The 20,114-nt window shown below is 48.4% G+C and overlaps 8 protein-coding genes across 8 annotated transcripts; 3 read left to right on the forward strand and 5 right to left on the reverse strand.

The window, feature by feature from the left end:
- Positions 1–272: 272 nt before the first annotated feature.
- Positions 273–1,954, reverse strand: BU24DRAFT_351839 (general substrate transporter; the record flags this gene model as incomplete). Its single annotated transcript, XM_033523708.1, has 3 exons — positions 273–584; positions 641–1,697; positions 1,734–1,954. 3 exons carry the CDS (start codon positions 1,952–1,954, stop codon positions 273–275), a joined length of 1,590 nt encoding a protein of 529 aa, XP_033381275.1.
- A 1,899-nt stretch (positions 1,955–3,853) lies between these two features.
- BU24DRAFT_412249 (malate dehydrogenase) lies at positions 3,854–5,130 on the forward strand (the record flags this gene model as incomplete). The annotated part of the gene is made up of 6 exons (XM_033526099.1): positions 3,854–3,922; positions 3,981–4,146; positions 4,199–4,231; positions 4,291–4,644; positions 4,701–4,785; positions 4,848–5,130. The coding sequence occupies 6 exons, from the start codon at positions 3,854–3,856 to the stop codon at positions 5,128–5,130; spliced, it is 990 nt and encodes a 329-aa protein (XP_033381276.1).
- A 62-nt stretch (positions 5,131–5,192) lies between these two features.
- On the reverse strand, positions 5,193–7,480 carry BU24DRAFT_465287 (uncharacterized protein; the record flags this gene model as incomplete). Its single annotated transcript, XM_033532261.1, has 2 exons — positions 5,193–5,874; positions 5,925–7,480. 2 exons carry the CDS (start codon positions 7,478–7,480, stop codon positions 5,193–5,195), a joined length of 2,238 nt encoding a protein of 745 aa, XP_033381277.1.
- A 476-nt stretch (positions 7,481–7,956) lies between these two features.
- Positions 7,957–9,594, reverse strand: BU24DRAFT_484850 (pantothenate transporter liz1; the record flags this gene model as incomplete). Its single annotated transcript, XM_033533365.1, has 4 exons — positions 7,957–8,127; positions 8,180–8,528; positions 8,601–9,361; positions 9,418–9,594. 4 exons carry the CDS (start codon positions 9,592–9,594, stop codon positions 7,957–7,959), a joined length of 1,458 nt encoding a protein of 485 aa, XP_033381278.1.
- A 923-nt stretch (positions 9,595–10,517) lies between these two features.
- Positions 10,518–11,853, forward strand: BU24DRAFT_425535 (uncharacterized protein). The gene is made up of 4 exons (XM_033528758.1): positions 10,518–10,855; positions 10,914–10,927; positions 10,981–11,043; positions 11,117–11,853. The coding sequence occupies exons 1-4, from the start codon at positions 10,634–10,636 to the stop codon at positions 11,847–11,849; spliced, it is 1,032 nt and encodes a 343-aa protein (XP_033381279.1). The 5' UTR covers positions 10,518–10,633; the 3' UTR covers positions 11,850–11,853.
- A 341-nt stretch (positions 11,854–12,194) lies between these two features.
- On the reverse strand, positions 12,195–13,307 carry BU24DRAFT_484851 (2-hydroxyacid dehydrogenase; the record flags this gene model as incomplete). Its single annotated transcript, XM_033533366.1, has 2 exons — positions 12,195–13,016; positions 13,119–13,307. The coding sequence occupies 2 exons, from the start codon at positions 13,305–13,307 to the stop codon at positions 12,195–12,197; spliced, it is 1,011 nt and encodes a 336-aa protein (XP_033381280.1).
- A 346-nt stretch (positions 13,308–13,653) lies between these two features.
- BU24DRAFT_425539 (uncharacterized protein) lies at positions 13,654–14,984 on the reverse strand. The gene is made up of 2 exons (XM_033528759.1): positions 14,553–14,984; positions 13,654–14,496 (listed from the first exon to the last, which is right to left on the reverse strand). Exons 1-2 carry the CDS (start codon positions 14,872–14,874, stop codon positions 13,961–13,963), a joined length of 858 nt encoding a protein of 285 aa, XP_033381281.1. The 5' UTR covers positions 14,875–14,984; the 3' UTR covers positions 13,654–13,960.
- Positions 14,985–15,198: 214 nt separating this feature from the next.
- BU24DRAFT_465291 (uncharacterized protein) lies at positions 15,199–18,266 on the forward strand (the record flags this gene model as incomplete). Its single annotated transcript, XM_033532262.1, has 6 exons — positions 15,199–16,204; positions 16,317–16,739; positions 16,795–17,210; positions 17,264–17,361; positions 17,443–17,611; positions 17,661–18,266. The coding sequence occupies 6 exons, from the start codon at positions 15,199–15,201 to the stop codon at positions 18,264–18,266; spliced, it is 2,718 nt and encodes a 905-aa protein (XP_033381282.1).
- Between the last annotated feature and the right edge of the window lie 1,848 nt (positions 18,267–20,114).

The following is a 20,114-nucleotide window of genomic DNA, read 5'->3' on the forward strand; positions in this document are numbered from 1 at the left end:
AGAACATAATATGAATCTCCATGTGACCCCTGGTTCAAGTAAATCAAAGAGCCCACCGGACATCTCTACCTCTGCCATGTCTTTTTCTTTGCTTGATCGCCTTATGTTTGAAAGTTCATACAAAATACAAAATTCTTCATTGTTTATGGAATCTATTGTACATGAAATGGTAGTTATTGAATAACCTGCAGTGCCCATGCAGATAATGTGTCCATGAATTGCCAACCAGCGGATCTGTTTCGAGTATTCCAATCACCCATAACTGCGACTAATCAAGCCGCAGCAGTCTCTACGACCTCCTTGCGCTCGCCCTGTGAGTTCTTCATGTCATATCCTTCCGGTGGGGTCTGCTCCGTCGCAGCAAAGTGTTTCGCGTAGCTCGTGACATTCCACCAATGTTTCGGCTGTTGAAACACTTGGTCGATCTCCTCAAGAGTAAGCCCATTCGTCTCGGGGAAGAACAGCCAGATCACAGGCGCAAACGCAGCACCGATGACTCCATATATGATGTATGTTTGGTATCCGATCTTAGCGAAGCAAATGGGGGTGATCTCGGCGACGACGAAATTGAAAAGCCAATGAGTCTAAAGGTTTTTGTCAGAAAGGGCTTCAGTGGGGGTTTCGAAGGTTGATTACTTACCGCGACACCGATGGCGGAGAGATACACACGGAGTTCCTGCGTTCCAATCTCGGCGGAGTAAAGGAAGTTGGCCCCAAGGAAGCCAAGTGGGAAGAAACACATGAAGAGGAAAAGAAAGAAGACCGCCACGCCTCCAGCGGCCTTGGAAACGGATATTTGCGACACACATGCTGCCAGCGCAACCATGCAGACGGACATACCGCAGGCAGATGCCATCAGAAGTGGCTTCCGTCCGATGCGATCAACGGCAATGAATGCACCGAATGCTGCAAATATCTTCCAAGTCAAAACACAAGCTGCCAGGAGAGAAGCTCTATGTGGTGTAAAGTCGAGAGACTCCCGGAAGATTGTGGTAGCGTAGTAGGTAATCGCATTGGCTCCCGTCATTTGCGCGGCCAGATTGATGATGAAAGCAAGCGATATGCGATACATGTTCTTCTGTGAGTTATTGCGGAATAGATCCTTGATAGGTGTCTTCTCTTTGCTGTGATCGCTCATGGAAGTCTGAATTTGCTCAATAGACTCTTGAACCGACTGGCTCTCTGGTTCTGTTCCCTGGAGGACGGAGAATGACGACCGTGCTTGGTCCAGCTTACCCTTCATCACCAACCATCGAGGTGATTCGGGAAGGCAGAATGGTGTCATTATTAGCGGAATCGAGAACACCAGGGGCATGCCCAAGGCTAAGCGCCAGCATAATTGCGACTGTTGGTAGTAAGACAGTCCGTAGTTGATCCATGCGGCCAATGCGATGCCAGAGGCAATGAACGTTCCAAGAATGATAACGTTCTTACCACGACTCTTGGGAGCACTACATTCCGACTGCCATACAGGGACCACAGTGTTGACGCCGCCAACTCCCAAGCCACTAACGATTCTCCCAACGATAAGTTGCCCGAGACTGAACGACGACGCTTGGAGAATGAGACCAATACTTGCAATTGATGCAAAGATAGCCAGCGAGCGTTGTCTTCCCAATCTATCAGCGACGGGAATTGCACCAAGTGCACCGATCAGGCAACCGATCGTATAGATTGCAACGGCAGTTGCTAGTCGACTATTAGTAATCTGAGTCGATCATTGATGGAGTTACGGTCTAAATTTACCTTGAATAGTTGCTCTATGGGCTTTTTCTGGTCCTTCGTAGTGAACCGTATCGAGTCTGGGAAACTGCCTTGTAAAGTCCTGAAACCCAGTTACACCTCCAAGGTTTGATTGGTTATAGCCATACAACATGAACGAAGGCAACACCATTAAACAAATCTGGTAAATGGGGAGACTATCTCCACGAGCATGTTTTTTTAACCACGACATTGCTTCTATTGATAAAGTGAAATGTTAGAAGGTTGTGTTTCGTCTTTTGAAAGATGGAGAAGGGGGTCTTATATGGGAGTCAACCGGGACCCATGGGGAATTAGGGGCGTGCTAGTAAATGAACCCACACTATGATAGTGGGCCCCAGATATCAATGATAGAATCAGTTCAGTGCTTATGTATAAGGTGCATGGTCCGTTAGCGAACAGTATGCCCTCTATAATTCCTGTAAAGGCGCGAAACCTACAACGAATACTGGTATTCATATCAACTTTAACATAGAAAAGAAGCTTTCCATAACAACGGAAGGCGTCGACAAGACTTCATCTAATTACAGATTATGCACGCAAGCTTCCACAGCCAAGATTCAGCCAGTGCTTGATAGTCCTTATGCTCTCATCACACTTATGCCATGCCGGGGTTTCTTCCTCCAAGCTTCTGGGGACCCCACTGGGGAAAAATAAGCTCCACACCAAGAGGTCTTATTCCGGTCTTTCCTGCCGCCGAATTATACGAGACATGTGAGTAGATTACTAAAAGGGTGTCTACAGGCGTGAAATTTCCGTGTCCGGACATTCTTTGTGCGGGAGAAACAAGAAAGGCCGGACTGGTGCAAAGACCATTCTCGCACCACCACATCACAATAATTGGTACATCGATACACCCAGCTTTTTCTTCAAATTGTAGAATGAAACTATGTGAAGCTCACATCTGCTCTTTTCTTGCTAGAAACGCTAACGTCCACCCACGATGACGTACTGCACAAGATTCGGTCGTATCCGACGGCAAAGATTCTGCCTAAACTCTTCTCCAGTATGATGGTCTTCTGGCTTCTCCCCGAGTTATAACTCGAATGAATGCAGGTAGTGACAAGGATCATGTCGTATTGCAAACTTATCCCGTGGGCGCAGTCGACTACTTGCCTGTTCGTTCCTGATCTATTGCCGCCAACAAATAGCAACCTTCGCCTCAAACTCTTCCATTTGAACGGAAATGTTACAGAGCTACTCCTATCAGGCCTTTCCACAAAGGACAGATTAATAATTGTAGGATGATAGTAAGGCGCAGGACTGCTTTTTCTGGCTCTGGTTTTGTTTCTAGCATGCGCTCAAAGTCAATCAAATTTCCCTTGGGCATCGATTCTCCGATCTGAACTGTTGCAAGATCGTTTCATTAAGTACACTGTAAATTATGAAAAACGTAAAAAGAAATCTGAACGATTGATGGTAATTACGGCACTCAAACTGCATAAGCAATTATGAGCACTCCTAGTGTCTTCTCAACTTTGCTCGCTGCGATTGACCTCTCTGTGTTTGTGAACTGTCGCCCCGTAGTAGTTTATCGCAGTAATTTATCTTTACACCTTGATTGATTGCATGAATTTTACTTTGAACGCTTGAATCTTAGTTGTATCCCACAAAATTACAAACACGCAAAATTACAGCCAGACCAAATATCATGGTAAGTTTCCCACTAATCATAACCTGGTCATTTATTCCAAAATATCATGAAATAATCCTTTATTTAAAATTACATCGGCCCGGTGCAGCAACCATCTCCACCAATCTCACATCCCTTGTTCCCGCATAGCAAGCACACTTCTCTTCCCCGCGCGGAGAACTGCGCTTAATAGTTTACCCGCACTCTGAACCAACCCTTCCTGCCTGAGCAAATCAGCACAGAGTTCCTACTACCGTCGTACGTACAGCTTGAGGTCATCGGGACACCTCATTTTCCAGCAAGCGCCTGGCGGAAAAGTGGAGTGGACTAGGATGATATAAAGTTGGTAAAAAGGCAGCGCGAGAGGTGGAATATTTATGTACATAACACATTTTGGATAACTATCTGAACGACACCAAAATAATTTATCCTCAATTTATCATCCCTTCAAACTTCTCAATGACAAAAGTCGCGGTTCTCGGAGCGTCTGGCCAGATAGGTCAACCTTTGAGTTTGTTGCTCAAATCTGTATGTTGTCTTGTCTTGTTCATTTGGCCTACAAGAGAGGACTAATCGTGGGTTGCAGAGCCGACTTGTGACAGAGTTGAGACTCTACGATATCGTCCATGCCGTTGGCGTAGCTACAGACTTGAACCACATCGACACGCCCGCAAAGGTCAGCGGCTATCTACCAGAAGACAATGGTCTCGAAAAGGCATTGACTGGTGCCGAGTTGGTCATTATCCCAGCCGGTGGGTTATGTCGCATTTCGCTAACATGGACGTGAAAGCTAATGGATCAAAGGCATTGCGAGAAAACCGGGCATGACGCGCGATGGTAAGTAACACCTTTGTGATACATGTACATTCGGAATCGCTGATAATAGAATGCAATAGACCTCTTCAAAACAAACGCCACCGTCATTGCAGACCTCTTGTCGGGTGTCGCAAAGTTCTGCCCAACCGCCTTCGTCGCCATCATCACGAATCCCGTTAACAGCACCGTGCCAATAGCGGTGGAGGTACTCAAAAACGCCGGCGTATTCAACCCGCGCAAAGTGTTCGGAGTCACAACGTTGGATGTCGTTCGCGCATCAACATTTGTCGCGCATACGTTGGGTGAAGAGGACCCTCAGAAGTTCAAGGTCCCAGTCGTCGGTGGTCATTCTGGAGCGACTATTCTGCCGCTTTTCAGTCAAAGTCAGCCTCCGGTCGAGCTCACGAAAGAGCAACTTGACGCAATCACGTATCGTAAGTGATAATTATCCACATTAATCGCCTCTAACTAACAATTAATCGTTGTACAGGTGTCCAATTTGGCGGTGATGAGATCGTGAAATCGAAAGCAGGCGCTGGCTCCGCGACTACCTGCATGGCCTACGCAGGCTTCCGGTAAGTGCATAGCTGTAATGAGACTGTGGATGATAGCAAACAACTAATTAAGTGATATATAGATTCGCACAAGCAATCATCAAGGCTTCAAAGGGCGAGACCGGAATTGTAGAGCCAGCTTATGTGTACTTGCCCGGCGTGCCCAATGGCGAGCAGATTGCTAAAACCCTGGATGTGGAGTATTTCGCAGTACCCATTGAATTCGGTACCGAGGGGGCCGTCAAGGCATTTCCAGTTGGGAAACTGTCCGCGTATGAGCAGGATCTGCTGAAGACAGCCGTTAGGGAGCTAAAGGGTAACATTGCCAAAGGCGAGGCCCACGTGAGAGGTGGCTCGCTCTCTTAAGCACATGTATTCCGAAGTTTCAACAAAAATTCCATGTAGTTAATATACGTCCCTAAAACACATTACTCATGCGGCTCAACAAGCTCAAGCAGAGAACCCCAGGCTGCTCCATCGAAAACATCATATGATGTTGTAAATTCAAAGTTTGGCGCAACTGTCGGCGGCACGTTAAGGTCGTTTCCACGCGTTTCGTTGACCATGGGAAACTCGCACATTTGTGTTTGCTGCTGCTGCTGCATGAAATGTCGATCCTGCAACGGCGGTGGCATGTCGGCCGACTGGCCCGGATAGTACTGGCCTTGCATATGGTTCGTTCCAGTTGAAGGAGCTGCAGCCGTCGTACCACTATAATATTCTTGGTTGTTAAGCATACTGGCGGATGCGAACCCATCCAAACTGTGCCTTGCGCTCGCCCGGCCGGGCAGTGGTCCGCGAGGCAGGGACACCGCTGGCCCATTTTCAAAGGACACCCTCCGTCGAGAGGTCTCGCGTCTATCAGACTGATCATATGAATCACCTTGCCAGCCTCGCTTCTCACCTCGCATTGAAGAACGACTGTGTTGGGATCGGTGACTATCGAAATTCTGGTCTACCCGGGAGTCCGTATGAGAGTCTAGTAAAGATATTGGCGCGAGAGGTTGTTGGATGTTTTCTAGAAGCATGGACAAAGCGTCATGACAATTCTGTGCTATTTTCCATCTTTGTGTCATTGTTTCGATTATTCGCAAAGAGGCGGAAATGTCGCTTTCTTATGTTAGTCGCGAATTTTCCCGGTCGCAATCTTAGAAACATACCTTATTCCATTGGACATGCCATGGAGTTTCAGCTGGCAAGCAAAGACCAAGACTAGCCCGCTCATCCAAACAGCCGACATGAAACCTGGCCAGAACAAGATCTTTAGTGAGCTGAAATGCCCCTCGAGTAGTTGAATTATTGATCTGGATGCTCCTATGCAGATTTGTATGGCGTGCCGAAATTCCGCAGACGAAGGCTCCAGTGAGAGAGATGGTCTGTTAACGAGGAGAATCAACTGTTGTCGGGCAACTTGAAAGAAAACCTCGTGGCCGATCGACTCAGAATCCGCATTGGCTGGCTGGAAATTGGTTCTCAGTGGCATATCATTTCCCCAAGCGTCGATATCTGCTTTGAGGAGTAGGATGTTCTGTCGGTTTGCCGATCGTACATGAATTGATTTATGAAATGTCTCCAGCATACGTCCGACTAGTCCCGAATATCGAACGAAGTTGGCCTGAACGGATTGATGTTGTTTTCGTCGCTGAGAAGCAGCATCTGACTCGTTTGGAGCATTCTGCGCGGAAGGGTTGAATGTGCGTTCTCCCTCATGAGCTTGGCCTATACTTTCTCGCGTCCGAATTCCCGGGCTCTCAGTTTCGCTATCTTCGGAGGCATGCTGTCGTTGTGGGTGATTGGCAGGTAGATGTAAGATTGAGTCTTGCGGAGAAGTACCTTCTTCTATCCCTTTCTCCGGCATAACAGGCTCGTGAAGCTCGACCGCGCCGGGCAAGCAAACATCAATATCGGAGTCTTGAATCCCAAGCGGGTATCCAAGAGACTGGCTTATATAGCGATCTAGAGTGTAGACACTCCAAAATACGCGTTTACGGATATCCCGGTCGCTCGCGTCCAAGGTAGAGTATCGAAACGGGCATCGATGTAAACCTGACTTGTACACCGATCGCAATATCAGTCCACCCGTTGTTGAAGCAGCTTGGAGAGACATGGTAGCGACAAAGTAAAGCTGGGCAGCTAGAAGAGCTTGAATAGAGGCCAAATCGCGTCGGAGGGCGATTGGACCCAATGAGGAAAGAAGCTGTTCATCGGATCGGATGTGAGAGTTTCCCAACGATGGCAGATCGGGTCGGTCAAGTTTTGCAAGATTGAAAAGGCATTGTAGCGTGATAGCAAGAGTTTGAGACCGAGGTCTTCTTGTCTGGGACTCACCGTCCCTCGAATATAGCGACTCCAGCTCTTGCAGACAGGTTGGCCCATGCAAAAAGGGCAGCAAAGGGTGCCAGGTTCGAAAGTACGAAATGACCAAATCTGTGGCAACTGCGTGAGGAGGCAGGTCGCCTAAGCCATCAGGTACATTTCTGTCGGAGCGAAGCCTTTCTCCCTGTGATTCTGGGCCAAGAATGCATTCCTCTGGCGAAGCCAAAGCTGCTGGGGTTAGGACAGAATGGTCGTTCACGGAGCGGCGACGGCTGGTAGTCGCTGCAGCGTGTGAGAATGCGCGTCGGACAGTATTGATGAAGAAGACACCGGAAGAGCTGCCAACAAAAACACTCTCGCCATTGGGAAGTGAGCGAAGGGTCCCAATTTCATTAATCATTTTGGGAGAACTTGACCCTTCTCAAGCGAACATGAGCAGTTACGACGATGATCGCTTTAGGCAGGTCCTCCTTGTAAAATTCTCAGGCAATTCGTGTCGATCGCTACATACTTGATCCGATGATCCGATGCACCTTTATTATAGGGCTGATATGTAAGTCAATCACGACTAGGCACAAATGATGAATTGAATGGGAGGTAGAGAGACGAATTGCCTGGAACTCGAGGGTGAGGTGGGGGAAAAGTCGGACCGATTCAACCTCGGTGTTCGTATAAAATCGATCACGTGGATATTCTTTCACACCATTCAAGAAATGAATTTAAGTTGGAAGTCGAAGAAAGAATTGTTTTGTTCATTGTTTCCGCATCAGATTAATATCTGCTATTGATAAAGCAACGCGTGGAGATCATATAAGTGACTATTTCCACCACGCAATAAGGACAGTAACCCAGCATTCTTTGCCCCAAAATCAGTGTTTAGTAAACATAGAATAGCGTTCTCTCATCATCGTTTTGCCTCATCTTACGATTCATTCTCTTCAGGTACAACTTCATACCCCAAGCGGCAGCCATGGTTGCGAACGAAAAACCGGCGCTGGACCCCATCGCAATTGCGTAGCGTGGCTCGTCACTCTTTGGCCAAAGGTACTAACAACGCCATTAGCGATAAAATCAAGGTTTCAATACAGCGAAGGCCTACCGGAGTCCATATGAAGCTGATGTTAGCAATTGAATTGACAATGCTGTAGGCTGAAGCCTTTTTCTCCTGCGTCTGTCCGCAGGTACTGCCAACCCAGCCAAGAATAATACTATTGACAGCGTATGTGCCAATCGTGAAAACAAACATCGCAAAGTATCGGACTCCAGTATTGAGCGTCGCACATCCAATCACAAAACCTGCAATGGCTATCAATTTAGCCACCGTGATATGCCACGTCCGCTCATTGTATTTGCCAGAGGATATCGACCAGAGAATGGAGATACCTCCTGCGACGAGGTATGGAGGACAGGTGAGAACTAGGGTGATCGTAGTATTGAAGCCGAGGGTTCTGTTTACGGATTATCGTTAGCGTTCCGTTTTATTCAGGCTTGTAATGATTTGGTACGTATCGTTGACTTACTCAACCACGCTAGGAAAGAAGTTCTTGAATCCATTTGCGGCCAGGTGCATGTGCTGCATGAAGGCGAAGACCCAGACACGGTAGTCTAAGGCAGCTTCCTTCAAGCCTGCGAAGGTAGAGGACTTCTCGCGTTTGCCAACAGTCTCACGGGCGATACGATCGTGAGCCAGCTGTCGCTCATTCTCAGTCAACCAACGAGTGGTGAGTGGGTTATCGGGAAGGGTGAAGACAGCACCCAAAGCGACGACAAAAGTGACGGCGCCTTGCAGGATGAAAAGCCATTTCCAACCTGCAAGCCCAGCTGCCCCATCCATGCCGTGAAAGATGCCTGCCGCGATAAGTCCTGCCAGAGCCGTAGCGAGGATATTACCTGTGTATAAGATAGAGATCCGAGTTGCTACTTCCTTGCGAGTATAGAAAGTAGAAAGTAGATACAGAGCGCCAGGGTAGTAGGGGGCTTCGGTCAGACCCAGGAAGAATCGCGTAAGCAACAAGGTGGTGTAGTTATGTGCGAGTGCAGTCAAGGCAGATACTATCGCCCAGACTGCCATCCAAGAGCTCATCCACCATGATGGCCGTACACGAGTCAGCAACATGTTCGATGGAACCTGGGCTAAAATATAGCCAACAAACAGGATAGAGACGCAAGACTGGTACTCAGTGCCTTTAAGATTAAGGTCCTTTTCTAGGTGGTTGAGCCTAGCGAGAGCAATGGCATTACGATCCAAATAGTTGAGCCAGAACATCAGCCATAAGGTGGGCTTGGAATCATTAGCTGCTAGTTATGGACGCCTATGTCTCAGATTGGTGCACTCACCATGATCCACAGATCCAACTTCTTCACAAGTTTTATTTCCTCCGGGGATGTCTTCTTGTGTGATCCAGAGTAGTCGAGCTGAACGCCCTTCTCTGAGCGAGGCTCTCCATCATTTTGGTCTGTAATGTTCGTATCGATTTTCTCGATTTGTTCGAGCGATGTCTTTTTCTCCGTCATCGTGGTGATCGTAGTCGACTTCTCGGAAGACAAGGAAAATAAACAAGTGGAAGTACGTTGATGAAATGAAACAATATCTTAACAAACAAGGCAGGAGTTCGACAATCAGTTTTATACCTTCTGTCGGTATCAAGATAAGCCTAGCTGTACTCCGCACTTCCCCAGATTCCACATGGGTCCGCGCATTTCCCCACAGGCGGCATCATTTCTCCAGATCCCAGGCCCTCGGTTGCAACGACCCTAGAAAGCTAATTCTGAGTTGGGAAAGGATTCTAGTGAGTAGGATAATCTGGCCAGCCGCGGAAGACAGCATGCTCAATGTTTAGCCGCGACGACGCGCTACGAAAACACCGGGCTTCAGCCCATTCGTATAGTCGGAGATGCGGCTACGGAAGACAGGTATAAAAAATAACTCTAGTCGAATAAATTTCCCATCTCGATCCGATATTTAACATAGATTATGAGATGGGCGCATAATATATAAAATCAGGACAATGACATTCGCACCCATTTCATTGAAGTCCATGGTAGCGACAACCGGCGATTAAAGGACAAACTTCCAATGATAAATTGTCCTCGTTGATTACACTTTTACAATGTAGCTGCATCAATTATGGGAGAATTTTTGATGAATTATTATAACTATAGAGATTGGCATCAAGATATTGCTAATTCTGTGGCTGCTAAACATTCAACAAGCTTGGGTGTATTGATTTTACTTGATGTAAAATAGAGTTTCAAACAAGGCAAATACAGGCTTCTGGTGTCCAATAACCCTTCCGTGATAGAACTCATTAAATCCGAGGAGAGGTCTGGAAATAACCTGAAAGTGCAAGCCACGTGATGCGCCGCTTTGTCATCCCGCTTTCCGATGAAGCCATTCGGCAAAACTTCATCCGCTCATCATTTCAATCATCAATTCACCCACATGAGCAGGTCATACGCAAACACTGACTAGCCAAATCGAGAACGTCTATTGTTTTCCTAGATCTGGTACTGAGCTGTTCAAGGTGGCGTTATCGTGTCATTGTCCCAAGGAATGGTGGGTAGAGATGTAGAAAGGCAAGGTCTCGACGAGACTGCGGGCAAGGCCAGCGCTACCACGCCTGTTCGACGACGTACTCGAGCTCGAAAAGACAGTCAAGAATTCGCAAGAGTTAGTTCTTCGAGGCACCATTTACGAATGGCTAGTGCAGACGGTACTGGTAAGACGACTCGAATCTCCTTGGCTTGTATAGCTTGCCGATCAAGGAAGCATAAGGTATTTGGCAATTTACATGTATAGACATTCGAGTTTCGCTAAAAGACGTTTTAAACAGTGTAGTGGAGAAAAGTAGAACAACCGTCCTTGTTCCGTTGACAATGCTCTGATACTGGTTCCTACAGACCCCGGTGCGCCCAATGTACAACGAACAACATTGCTTGCGAGTGGCCGACTCAACAGAAACGGTAACTTCAATTCTACTCATTGTTTTTTAAGTCTTTCCAATGGTAAAATTAACTAACGTCTCGCAATCAATAGCGGGCCACCAAAGCAGTACATCAATAGCTTGGAAACACGTTTGCTCGAAACAGAGTCTGTACTCCTCGGGCTGCTGTCAACTGTGTCTTCCGAGCAGCTGCAAGTTGCCTTCCATCACATAGCCTCATCTGGAGTTGCCCAAGCTCCGTCCCAGTATCAGTCCGAAAACGAATCTGACGGAGTAAACTCGATTAGACCAAGCAATTTAAAGCCATCCCACTGGAGTTCATTTCCACTGGACTCTCCGGAGAACGTGCGACGGTGGTGGGAGAGTAGAGTATCAGATGGGAATCGCCAGCCTTTATTAACTGGTATCGAGGAGGAACCAGTAACGGAGTATCCTACAGAAGAAATGTCTCCTCCGACTATGCAGCCAATGGCTCAGTCTTCCTATCTAGATGATACGATCACGTCTCCAACTCCTTATTTCCCCGACCAAGCGCCTCAACCTGCGTTCGTCGATGCGCCACCGCAGCACTCTGTCCCACAATCTGATCTCACTTCACAGAGTGCTCTTAGCCCCAATAACCGGCATCAACATTCTATGTCTCAAGTCGACTCGCTCTCGCAAGTCATTTCCGATCCAGTCGAGCCTCAAGTCAGCAGTTCGAATTTGGGGTATCATCAAATAAATTCTCCCAACGATATGGCAACATCAATTACCAACCGGAATGAGGATGGTGAAGGCGTCTTGAAGATTTCCAGACAGTTCAAAAATGACTTTTTGTGGTAGTAACAAAATGACACTAGTTATCAAGATAAAAGAATGCAGCTATGCACAATACGAATCATGATTCAAGTTCACGGTTCCATCTTTGCATTTTTCGCATGCTGCGATCAGTCTGTGCACATTCATTTTCTCAAAACCAGATGTGACAGAGGCGATCCCGGCTGAAGCGTGGAGTATGGGCCGTTGGAAAAGAATTTAGGTTCACCACAACTACTGGCGCTTATAGCAGAGACACTTGAATGACTGGCTTTAATATTCACAATAGCCATAACATAGATCACTTACCAACACTGGACAATCAACAGTAACTCGGGTACAGTATTTTCATTGGTAATCATTTAAGTCAATTTACTTCGAATCCAGCTTCTTTCCCGCTTGCTCCGGAACAACACTTAACAACTCCTCACCCAGGACGCCCCTCCTTGCGTTCTCCATCGCCCACTCCTCCATCTTCGCCAACGTCTCCACCGTATGCGTCCCAAGATGCGGCACAAGCAACGCCCTCTCATTTCTCACCAGCCTCTCATGCACCTCTGGCTCCTTTTCATACACATCTAATCCCACCGCACCCACATGCCCCTCATCCAACGCCTCCACCAATGCCGCCTCATCAATAATCGCCCCCCTCGCCGTGTTCACAATGACAACTCCCCTCTTCATCTTTGCAATCTCTTCCCTCCCAATCAAATGTCTCGTCCCCTCCGAGAGAGGAACATGCACGGAGATAACATCACTAACCGCCAACAACTCCTCAAACCCAACATACTCACACCCAGCCTCCAACTCCCCCGTCAACCTCGTGCGATTATGATAAACCGCCTTCATCCCAAACGCCCTCGCCCTCTGCACCACCGCGCGTCCAATCCTTCCCATCCCCAGAATCCCAAGCGTCTTCCCCTCCGGATCCCTACCTTCTTTAACTCCCTTCTTGAAGTTGCCCGCTCTCAGCGAGCTGAGTGAAGGATTCAAATTACGCAGCGCACCGAGAAGCAGGAACAATGTAAGATCTGCGGTCGCAGCTGTCACAGGCGACGGCGCGTACGTGACGGTGATGTTGCGGACTGAACAGGCGCGCACGTCGATTTGGTCGTACCCGGCGCCGTTGTGGCAGATATATTTCAGGGAGGCTGGGAGACGGGATATGAGTTCTTCGTCGAAGGGCCCTGCGACCTGTCGTCGTTGATCAGCCACATATTCATACGTATTTTATATAACTTCAGTCTTTCTTTCTTCCTTTGGCTGTCTTAGATTCAAGGGTACGTTGGTACGTACAGCGCCGCTAGCAGACGTCCGATAGATAGCCTTAACATCACTATATTTCTTCGGGATGTCGTCGAAGAATTGCTGGCGCGAGGTGCTCGTGACAACTTCCGTTGCAGCTACTTCCTGCAGCGCTTCGTACGCGGCGCGGGCGTGACGTACAGGGTTGAAGAAGAGGATTCGGGGCTTGCCGACTGCCATTATGATAATAATTTTTTAGATTTTGGATTCTAATGCATGAAAGGATAGTGTAAGGTAAGACAATGTCCTCAGAAAAGTGATGTACAAGGGATGGTAGTTGGTTTCTGTTGATTTTATTATTATAGTTATTGTTAGATTGACTACGATAGAACAAATCAACCAATCGGAGTCCCGCAAGAGACACGGGTAAATGATTAGGCGACGGCACCCGAATAAACGTCAGTTTCGACAAGCCACGAGAAGCAATGATTTCATGGGGTCCGAAATCGCCTGCGGCCAAGTCATCGACGATAAGCCTTGTTGTGAATTAATTAATCCATAAACAAAACACAGTTCATTAAGACCTGTGAGCAACACGTTCGTCGTTCCTAGCAGAGCCCTAATGTCTGCGCGGACCCCAAAAGTACCTTACCTGACGCATTACTACACCTACGTGTTAAGTATATCTTGTAGCCTTGTGCAATCCTAATTTCCACCTGATGGCGCAGCTGAAGGTATCTAGACAGCCTAGTTGACAACATAATACGATACTGTAGAACCCTAAATTCCCACACATCATTCCGCGCATGTATCCCTAATGGCCCGCGCATCATCTGCATGTCTTCCACACTCTGACAACGCCTCAGTTTCCGTATGAAAGTCATATTCTTGTTTCAAGGCGGTACATTGGAAACAAAGACCGACAAGACCGCAGCGTATGCAGCCGTAACAGCCATCATTTCGAAGCTCGACACCCTCAGAAAGAACGACATGAGGAATGCAAGAATGAGGATACAGGCCGAAATTACTATAAGTTGGGTATTCTTCGACGACTGGTGTGACATTATAGCCAACGGAACGATGAGAAAGACTGCTGTTAACACCGCGGTTGTCACCCGCCCAATCATCTCCGCGATCAGCACTGTGTTCTGACGCGACCATCGGGTAGATTTGGCGATCGACCCCCGGCCCTCACTGTCGCTAAGTGACTTTGTGGAAAGCCTCCAGTACCGAAAAGCGCGGAGATACCGATGAAGCCAGCGTTGGAAGGGATCCGTCCGCGCTCGAGTCCCAAGATCTACCCTGAGCAAGCGAGTCTTGTGTTTCTCGTGTAGGCAGATATCATCTCGCAAACTAGACTGCTGCTCATCGTCAAGGAGCGAGAAAGTCTCCATGCTCATGATGTTGTTGAAGCTGGCAAGTGCTTCGTCTATTTATCAAACTGTAGTTAGCTTTTGTCGAAGATATGCGAGCGCATCTGCCTACCGTACTGCTTTAAAGTATGGCGTAGTTTCATCATCGATTCATCATTGATGATGTCGTCTACTTCAGGGCTCTCGGTATCTCGTTTGCAATGCTTAAGTCCGAGTCGATCAGTCGTTGAGTGGTCGAGGCCTAAGCTGAGGCCGGCTTGATACAACCTTCGGTCTATTTCAGCGACTTCGTTCTCGAGAAAGCGCAGATTCAGCAGGTGTGTAGTCTTGAACCTACGGAAGCCGTGAAGCGTTAGGTTGCTGTCAGCAGTACTAGCAACCCAGGCTTTGCGAAATGTATTCACCGCGTCACTGCCTTTAGAAGATTCAGACATGATGAGCAAAAAACAACATTGAATAAGAGCGAAGTCCTCACGGCTGTTGCAAGGCTATATACACAGTATGCGTGAGGCAGAAAACGCATGCAGTTGCTGCGACCTTCCGGTGTGACCGTCAGGCTGCGGCGCAGTCTGCAATCATCGCTCACTGGTGGTCATTATGTAGTGTCCATGGATTATTGGACAGTGTGAGACGCCCAGGCTTTGAGGCGCATTCTCGCCCAAATGCAGCAGGCAGCGACAAGGCTGAAAATTGGACATGTTGTGCCCCTCTTCCTTCGCGAACAATTCCTACTCACCTACATTCACTCGTACACAAAGATGGCCTCCAGCAAACGACTCAGCCGTGAGGACTACCACGTCGCGTGGATATGTCCCGTCGCGGACGTCGAGCTCCTCCCCGCGCGCTTGATGCTGGACGAAGAGCACCCCGCTCCGCCTTACGACACTCACTTCGACGACTACACGTACATCTGTGGGTCCATAAGTGGTCATAAGGTGGTAGTTGCAACCTGTACACAGGGAGAAACGGGAAATGTCAACGCCGGGCGCTTGGCGAGTTCGCTGTTCAAGACTTTTCCTAACATCCGGATGGCGGTCCTGGTAGGCATTGGAGGGGCCATTCCTCGATCAGAAGTCTCCGATGATCCTCTCGAGAATATTCACCTCGGGGACGTTGTGGTAGGATGGCCTGGCGATGGCAAGCCGGCTTGCGTCCATTATGATCGGGGCAGATCGAAGGTCGATGGGCATTTCGAACTGGTAGGCACAATTGGCAACCCGGACCGGAGGCTCACGAACGCACTTGCCGTGCTTGTCTCAGACATTGAGATGGGGAGAACCAGTTTCGATGACCAGCTTGGCAGATTGCAAGGATTCGCAAAGAAGAAGAAATTTGAGCACCCGGGCTTCGAGCATGACCGACTCTTCAAGGCCACGTACCACCACGTTGGCGACTATGGATCGAAGTGCGTGGGGTGTGATCCGACCGAACTTGTCAAGCGGCCCCAGCGAACCGAAAACGACAAAGACACGCTCATCTTTCATCAAGGACGCATTGCAACTGGTACCGCAGTCATTCAGGATGGCGAGCTGCGTGACGAGATCGGCGCGAGATGCGGTGGCGCGCTCTGCGTCGAGATGGAAGCTGCGGGTGTTGATACAAACAGGCAATGCCTGGTCATCCGGGGCATTTCCGACTATGCCGACTCGCACAAGAGCGACTTGTGGAGATCCTATGCAGCCGGTAGAGCGGCAGCATTCACGAGAGCTCTGCTGGGCAGAGTGCAGCCGGCAGAGATGTTGGAGTCGCAAACCGTTCTGGGTGGTGAGTAGCCATGCTCACCTATCGCGGGCTACGTTGTCTGATGCGAGAAGCAGTACGTCGGCCTCGCACACAGCCTGTCGATCGCTCTGTACAGCGAACTGACCAAAATCAGCACGAGTGTCTAGTATCGTGCAGACTGACTGCATCCACAGGCCGCTTCTCGCTCCTCAAGACCAAGCAAGTGGGCTTTCGGAACGATCGAACAATCCCCAGTATGCCCGCCCTGACCGGGCGATGCAAGGTCCGAGTATTGTCCAAAAAGTCGAAAGCCATTCTTCCCTGAAAATGAGCGTCAAGACTTTCCAAAAGTTAGATGGCAAAGAGGGCATAGAGGTAGGCGGCAGAGCAGGTCGCCTCCTCAGTACACTCGCAAACGTCTTGAAGTCAGGCGTGATAAAGCAAAATCACATTCCATCGGTCCACATCAACGGAAGAGTACAATCCCTGGATGGGTTCGACGATATCAGTCCGCAGGAACTGAAACGTCTTCGTAACATCATCAAGTCTTCCCAAAGTATTTGCGTAAATCAAGGCTGTAGGTCGCACTTTCTACTGAACATCAGACAGACTAAGACTAACCATGCTAACAGCTCCAAGATTCGAATCAAGCGGACACGGAAGACTTATACAGAAGCGAAGTATGAAGGTAGTCAATATTCAGGGACACGAGATACGGATCACGCTATTTGAAAGGGACTCTCTCCCATTCCCTCGCTACCAAAGTTGGCGAGCTACCCGCGAAAAAAAGACAGAAACTATCGCAAAGATTCGAATCACCGAAACGTCTGTGGAATCAGTAGTTCTAACGGCATATCTTCATTTTCAACACAGCCACAATAGGCTAGAAGTCTTGAACCCTGTCATCTCCATCGGCAAGACCCTCCCATTGGATTCTCCCGTTTTTGATATTGTTAGGGAAGGAGACGTCGATTCGCTAAAGCGGCTTCTAGAGGAGCGTCAATGCAGTTTGAGAGATAGGGACATATATGGAACCCCATTGCTCTTTGTAAGATATCAACCCCCATTTATTGAAGATCCTCCCTAATTCACTCGAACCAGTACGCCATGTACCAACCCGAAATGTGCAAATTCCTCCTCGAGAACGGCGCGGATTTTGACGAAAGAGCCGCAGACTGTATAGTTCCAGAATTCGAGTTGTATGTTCGTTTCTTACAAGTCTGTGTTTTGCATTCGTACCAAGTTTCTCTATCATAAGCTCACCGAGACCCTGCGGTTAGTATACCACTGACTCTTCACGTAATCGATTGCATTTGCGATGAGGAAAAAGATGAAATACAAAACGCTAGAGAATTCAGACGTCTATTACTAGAAGCTGGCGCAGATCCAACTTTGATGAATGGTACAGGATACACTTTGGTACATTTGGTCATGGAAGAGAGTATCCTGGTCAGTTCGTACCGGTTCCAGTCTCACCTCGACTTGCTGACCCCCCTAGGACTCGCTCAGGGAGGTCCTGGATATAGGTAAACCCTTCATCGATCTCAATGAAAGGGACTTAAACGGAAATACACCTTTGTTACTGCATTGTAATGAGGGCAAAGGCCATTCTTACGCTGACATCTTCACAGAGTTGCTTGATAGAGGAGCAGACATACATGGCCGGGACCTTTCAGGGAGAACCTGTCTTCACCTTGCAACACGCACAGCTGGGTTTTTTGGCGTACGGGATATCCGTGACGATGCGCGTGCTCTTATATTGCTCATCGAACGAGGCTCAAATATCTTTACTTGGGATTACAATGGCCGCTCTATATTCGATGATGCGTATGAGTGCAACCATGAGGACCGGCCCCCTTTGGGTAGCTTGAGAGGCGATCTTTGGGACCACGTGCTTATCCGATCAGGACATAGAGAGCACATGAGGCCTCCGGAAGAGAGAATATACCACTATACTAGGCGCTATACTGAGGAACATTCCAGGTTGCTATGGGAAGGGTGGGAGCATCTTCTACCGTACTCCGACGAAACTTCGACTTCGTGCCCCGTTCTGACGAGATGGGATGAGGATGATGACTCAAGACGCAGAGAACGACGACTATGATGGGGACGAAGAGGAGAAAGACAAGGATGAGGACGGGGAAGAAAAAGACTAGGAGGAGGGTTAGGATGAGTGATTCAAGTCCTGGCCTAGATGTTGCAACAAATGATCTCCAATATACAGTTCTTTCAACTCCTACATGCAAGCCTTGCTTGTCATCAGTCGCAGCTTCTTGCGCCTATATTGTTGATCATTAACCCTAGTTTGAAACGATCTTTGAACGGAATCTGATTTGTTATGATCCATGGGTAGTGCATTCTACATCTAGAACTATCCTTCGTTGGTAACACGTCCGATCTCAAAGATGATATTTGCTTCTCATCATTTAAGATCTTGAGTTTATAATTAACATGTGGTCTGATCTCACTGTTTATATCATGAAGTATCGACGAATGTGCAATAATTAGAAGCAATGAATATAAGCTTGAGTCCTTCCCTTCTCATTCTTCATTTCACGAAGCTGTAATCTTATCTATCGTGTATACCGTCAACAAACGGCGAGACAAAGAACAAGATGACTCTCCAACCTATTATTGTTTTTATTGATTGCCCAATTAAGACCGCATTCTTCAACTTCCATCATTACTGAGCCCTCCTAGACCCATCGAAGCTACCCCGTGAGCGGATACCTTCAAGGCTATGTCTGCCCCAGAAACCCTTCTTTAACTCTGGTCGTGAAGCACTGTCGATGCTCTGTCTTGCATTCCGTTGCAGGTTTGAGTTGTTGTGAGCGGGCGGCGGCCTTCGACGCTGATGGTCTTGGGTACGTTTGGGTAGCGCCAATGCCTTCTTGTCAAGGGGATGATCTTGAACAGCTGAGAATTGGTGATTATCACGTGAAATCTGGCCTGTTACAGATACTTTGGCTGTGCTGGCATGAGATTCTGCCCGCTTTCGCTGTTGGGTTGATGCAAAGCGGGTTGGATCTGGACGTGCGGCGCTCAAGCTCCGTCGAACCCATGCACTAGCAAAACACCTCTGTCAGTGATAGTGCAAGAAGATGAGAATATGAATTGTTGGAGGGAGACAGCACTTACACAATGGGCGTCCTACTACCTGTTGATGGCGGTGGCGGAGATTCTTCTTGATGCGAATCATGCGGATCATCAGCAACACCCTGATTCCTTAGCAGGTTCGCGTTCTTCTCGTCCCTCGTCCCTCTCCCTATGTCTGTAGCTGTAGTGGTTTCGTCCTCCTTCTGATTCGTCTTCTTCGAAAGGCCAAACCACTTCCTCGTCATATCCCTCCCTCTTGTTTCTTGCCCGCCCTTCTTGTCCATGACCCCGCTCTGGTCGTCGCCCATCTTCGAGGAACGCCTCATGCTCCCCTTTCCTAGTGCACGGAATATGTTCTTCATCCCTGAACTAGTCTGCTCTTCGATAGAGCTCCATTCGTCGAACGCCTCGATTCTTCGCAGTATGACTGGCGAGGGAGGTGTGAATGAAATCAATTGCGAGTAATCGACTGGCGTTCCGGGGGTTTCCCTTTCAATTGACGTTTCAGACAACCGTTCTTGTGGTTTTGGGGGATGTGATCGAAGAGCGTGTGTGGATAGAACGACTGGCGCTTCAACTTTGACGAGGGTTGTCGGCGGGGACTGTATCGTCTTGGGTGAGGCTTTGCTGCGTGGACTACTGTTTCTGGGGCTGGCTGGGGGCATGGGGAAGTCGTAAGATCCCATCGATGTCTGAATTGGAGTAGATGGTGGGGAGTAGCACACATGTTCGACTCGCTGGGCTGCCTGTCTGACTCGTTTTGATGCTTCGTGAATGCGCTGCATGCTTTGTTGGGCGCGGAGAGTGGTTGAGTGATTAGAGTTCGGGGAGCTGCTCCGAGGTGTGGATGTTGTGG

Source organism: Aaosphaeria arxii (genome assembly GCF_010015735.1).
Source record: "Aaosphaeria arxii CBS 175.79 unplaced genomic scaffold BU24scaffold_7, whole genome shotgun sequence".
Classification (NCBI taxonomy): Eukaryota; Fungi; Ascomycota; class Dothideomycetes; order Pleosporales; genus Aaosphaeria; species Aaosphaeria arxii.

Excerpts from the sequence above, each read along its gene's own strand:
- BU24DRAFT_425535 (XM_033528758.1), top strand. The coding sequence starts at position 10,634 with ATGGTGGGTAGAGATGTAGAAAGGCAAGGTCTCGACGAGACTGCGGGC. Across the intron at positions 11,044-11,116 it reads TGGCCGACTCAACAGAAACG|CGGGCCACCAAAGCAGTACA; the intron begins GTAACTTCAATT and ends CGCAATCAATAG.
- BU24DRAFT_425539 (XM_033528759.1), bottom strand. The coding sequence starts at position 14,874 with ATGTCTGAATCTTCTAAAGGCAGTGACGCGGTGAATACATTTCGCAAA. Across the intron at positions 14,497-14,552 it reads CCATACTTTAAAGCAGTACG|ACGAAGCACTTGCCAGCTTC; the intron begins GTAGGCAGATGC and ends TTTGATAAATAG.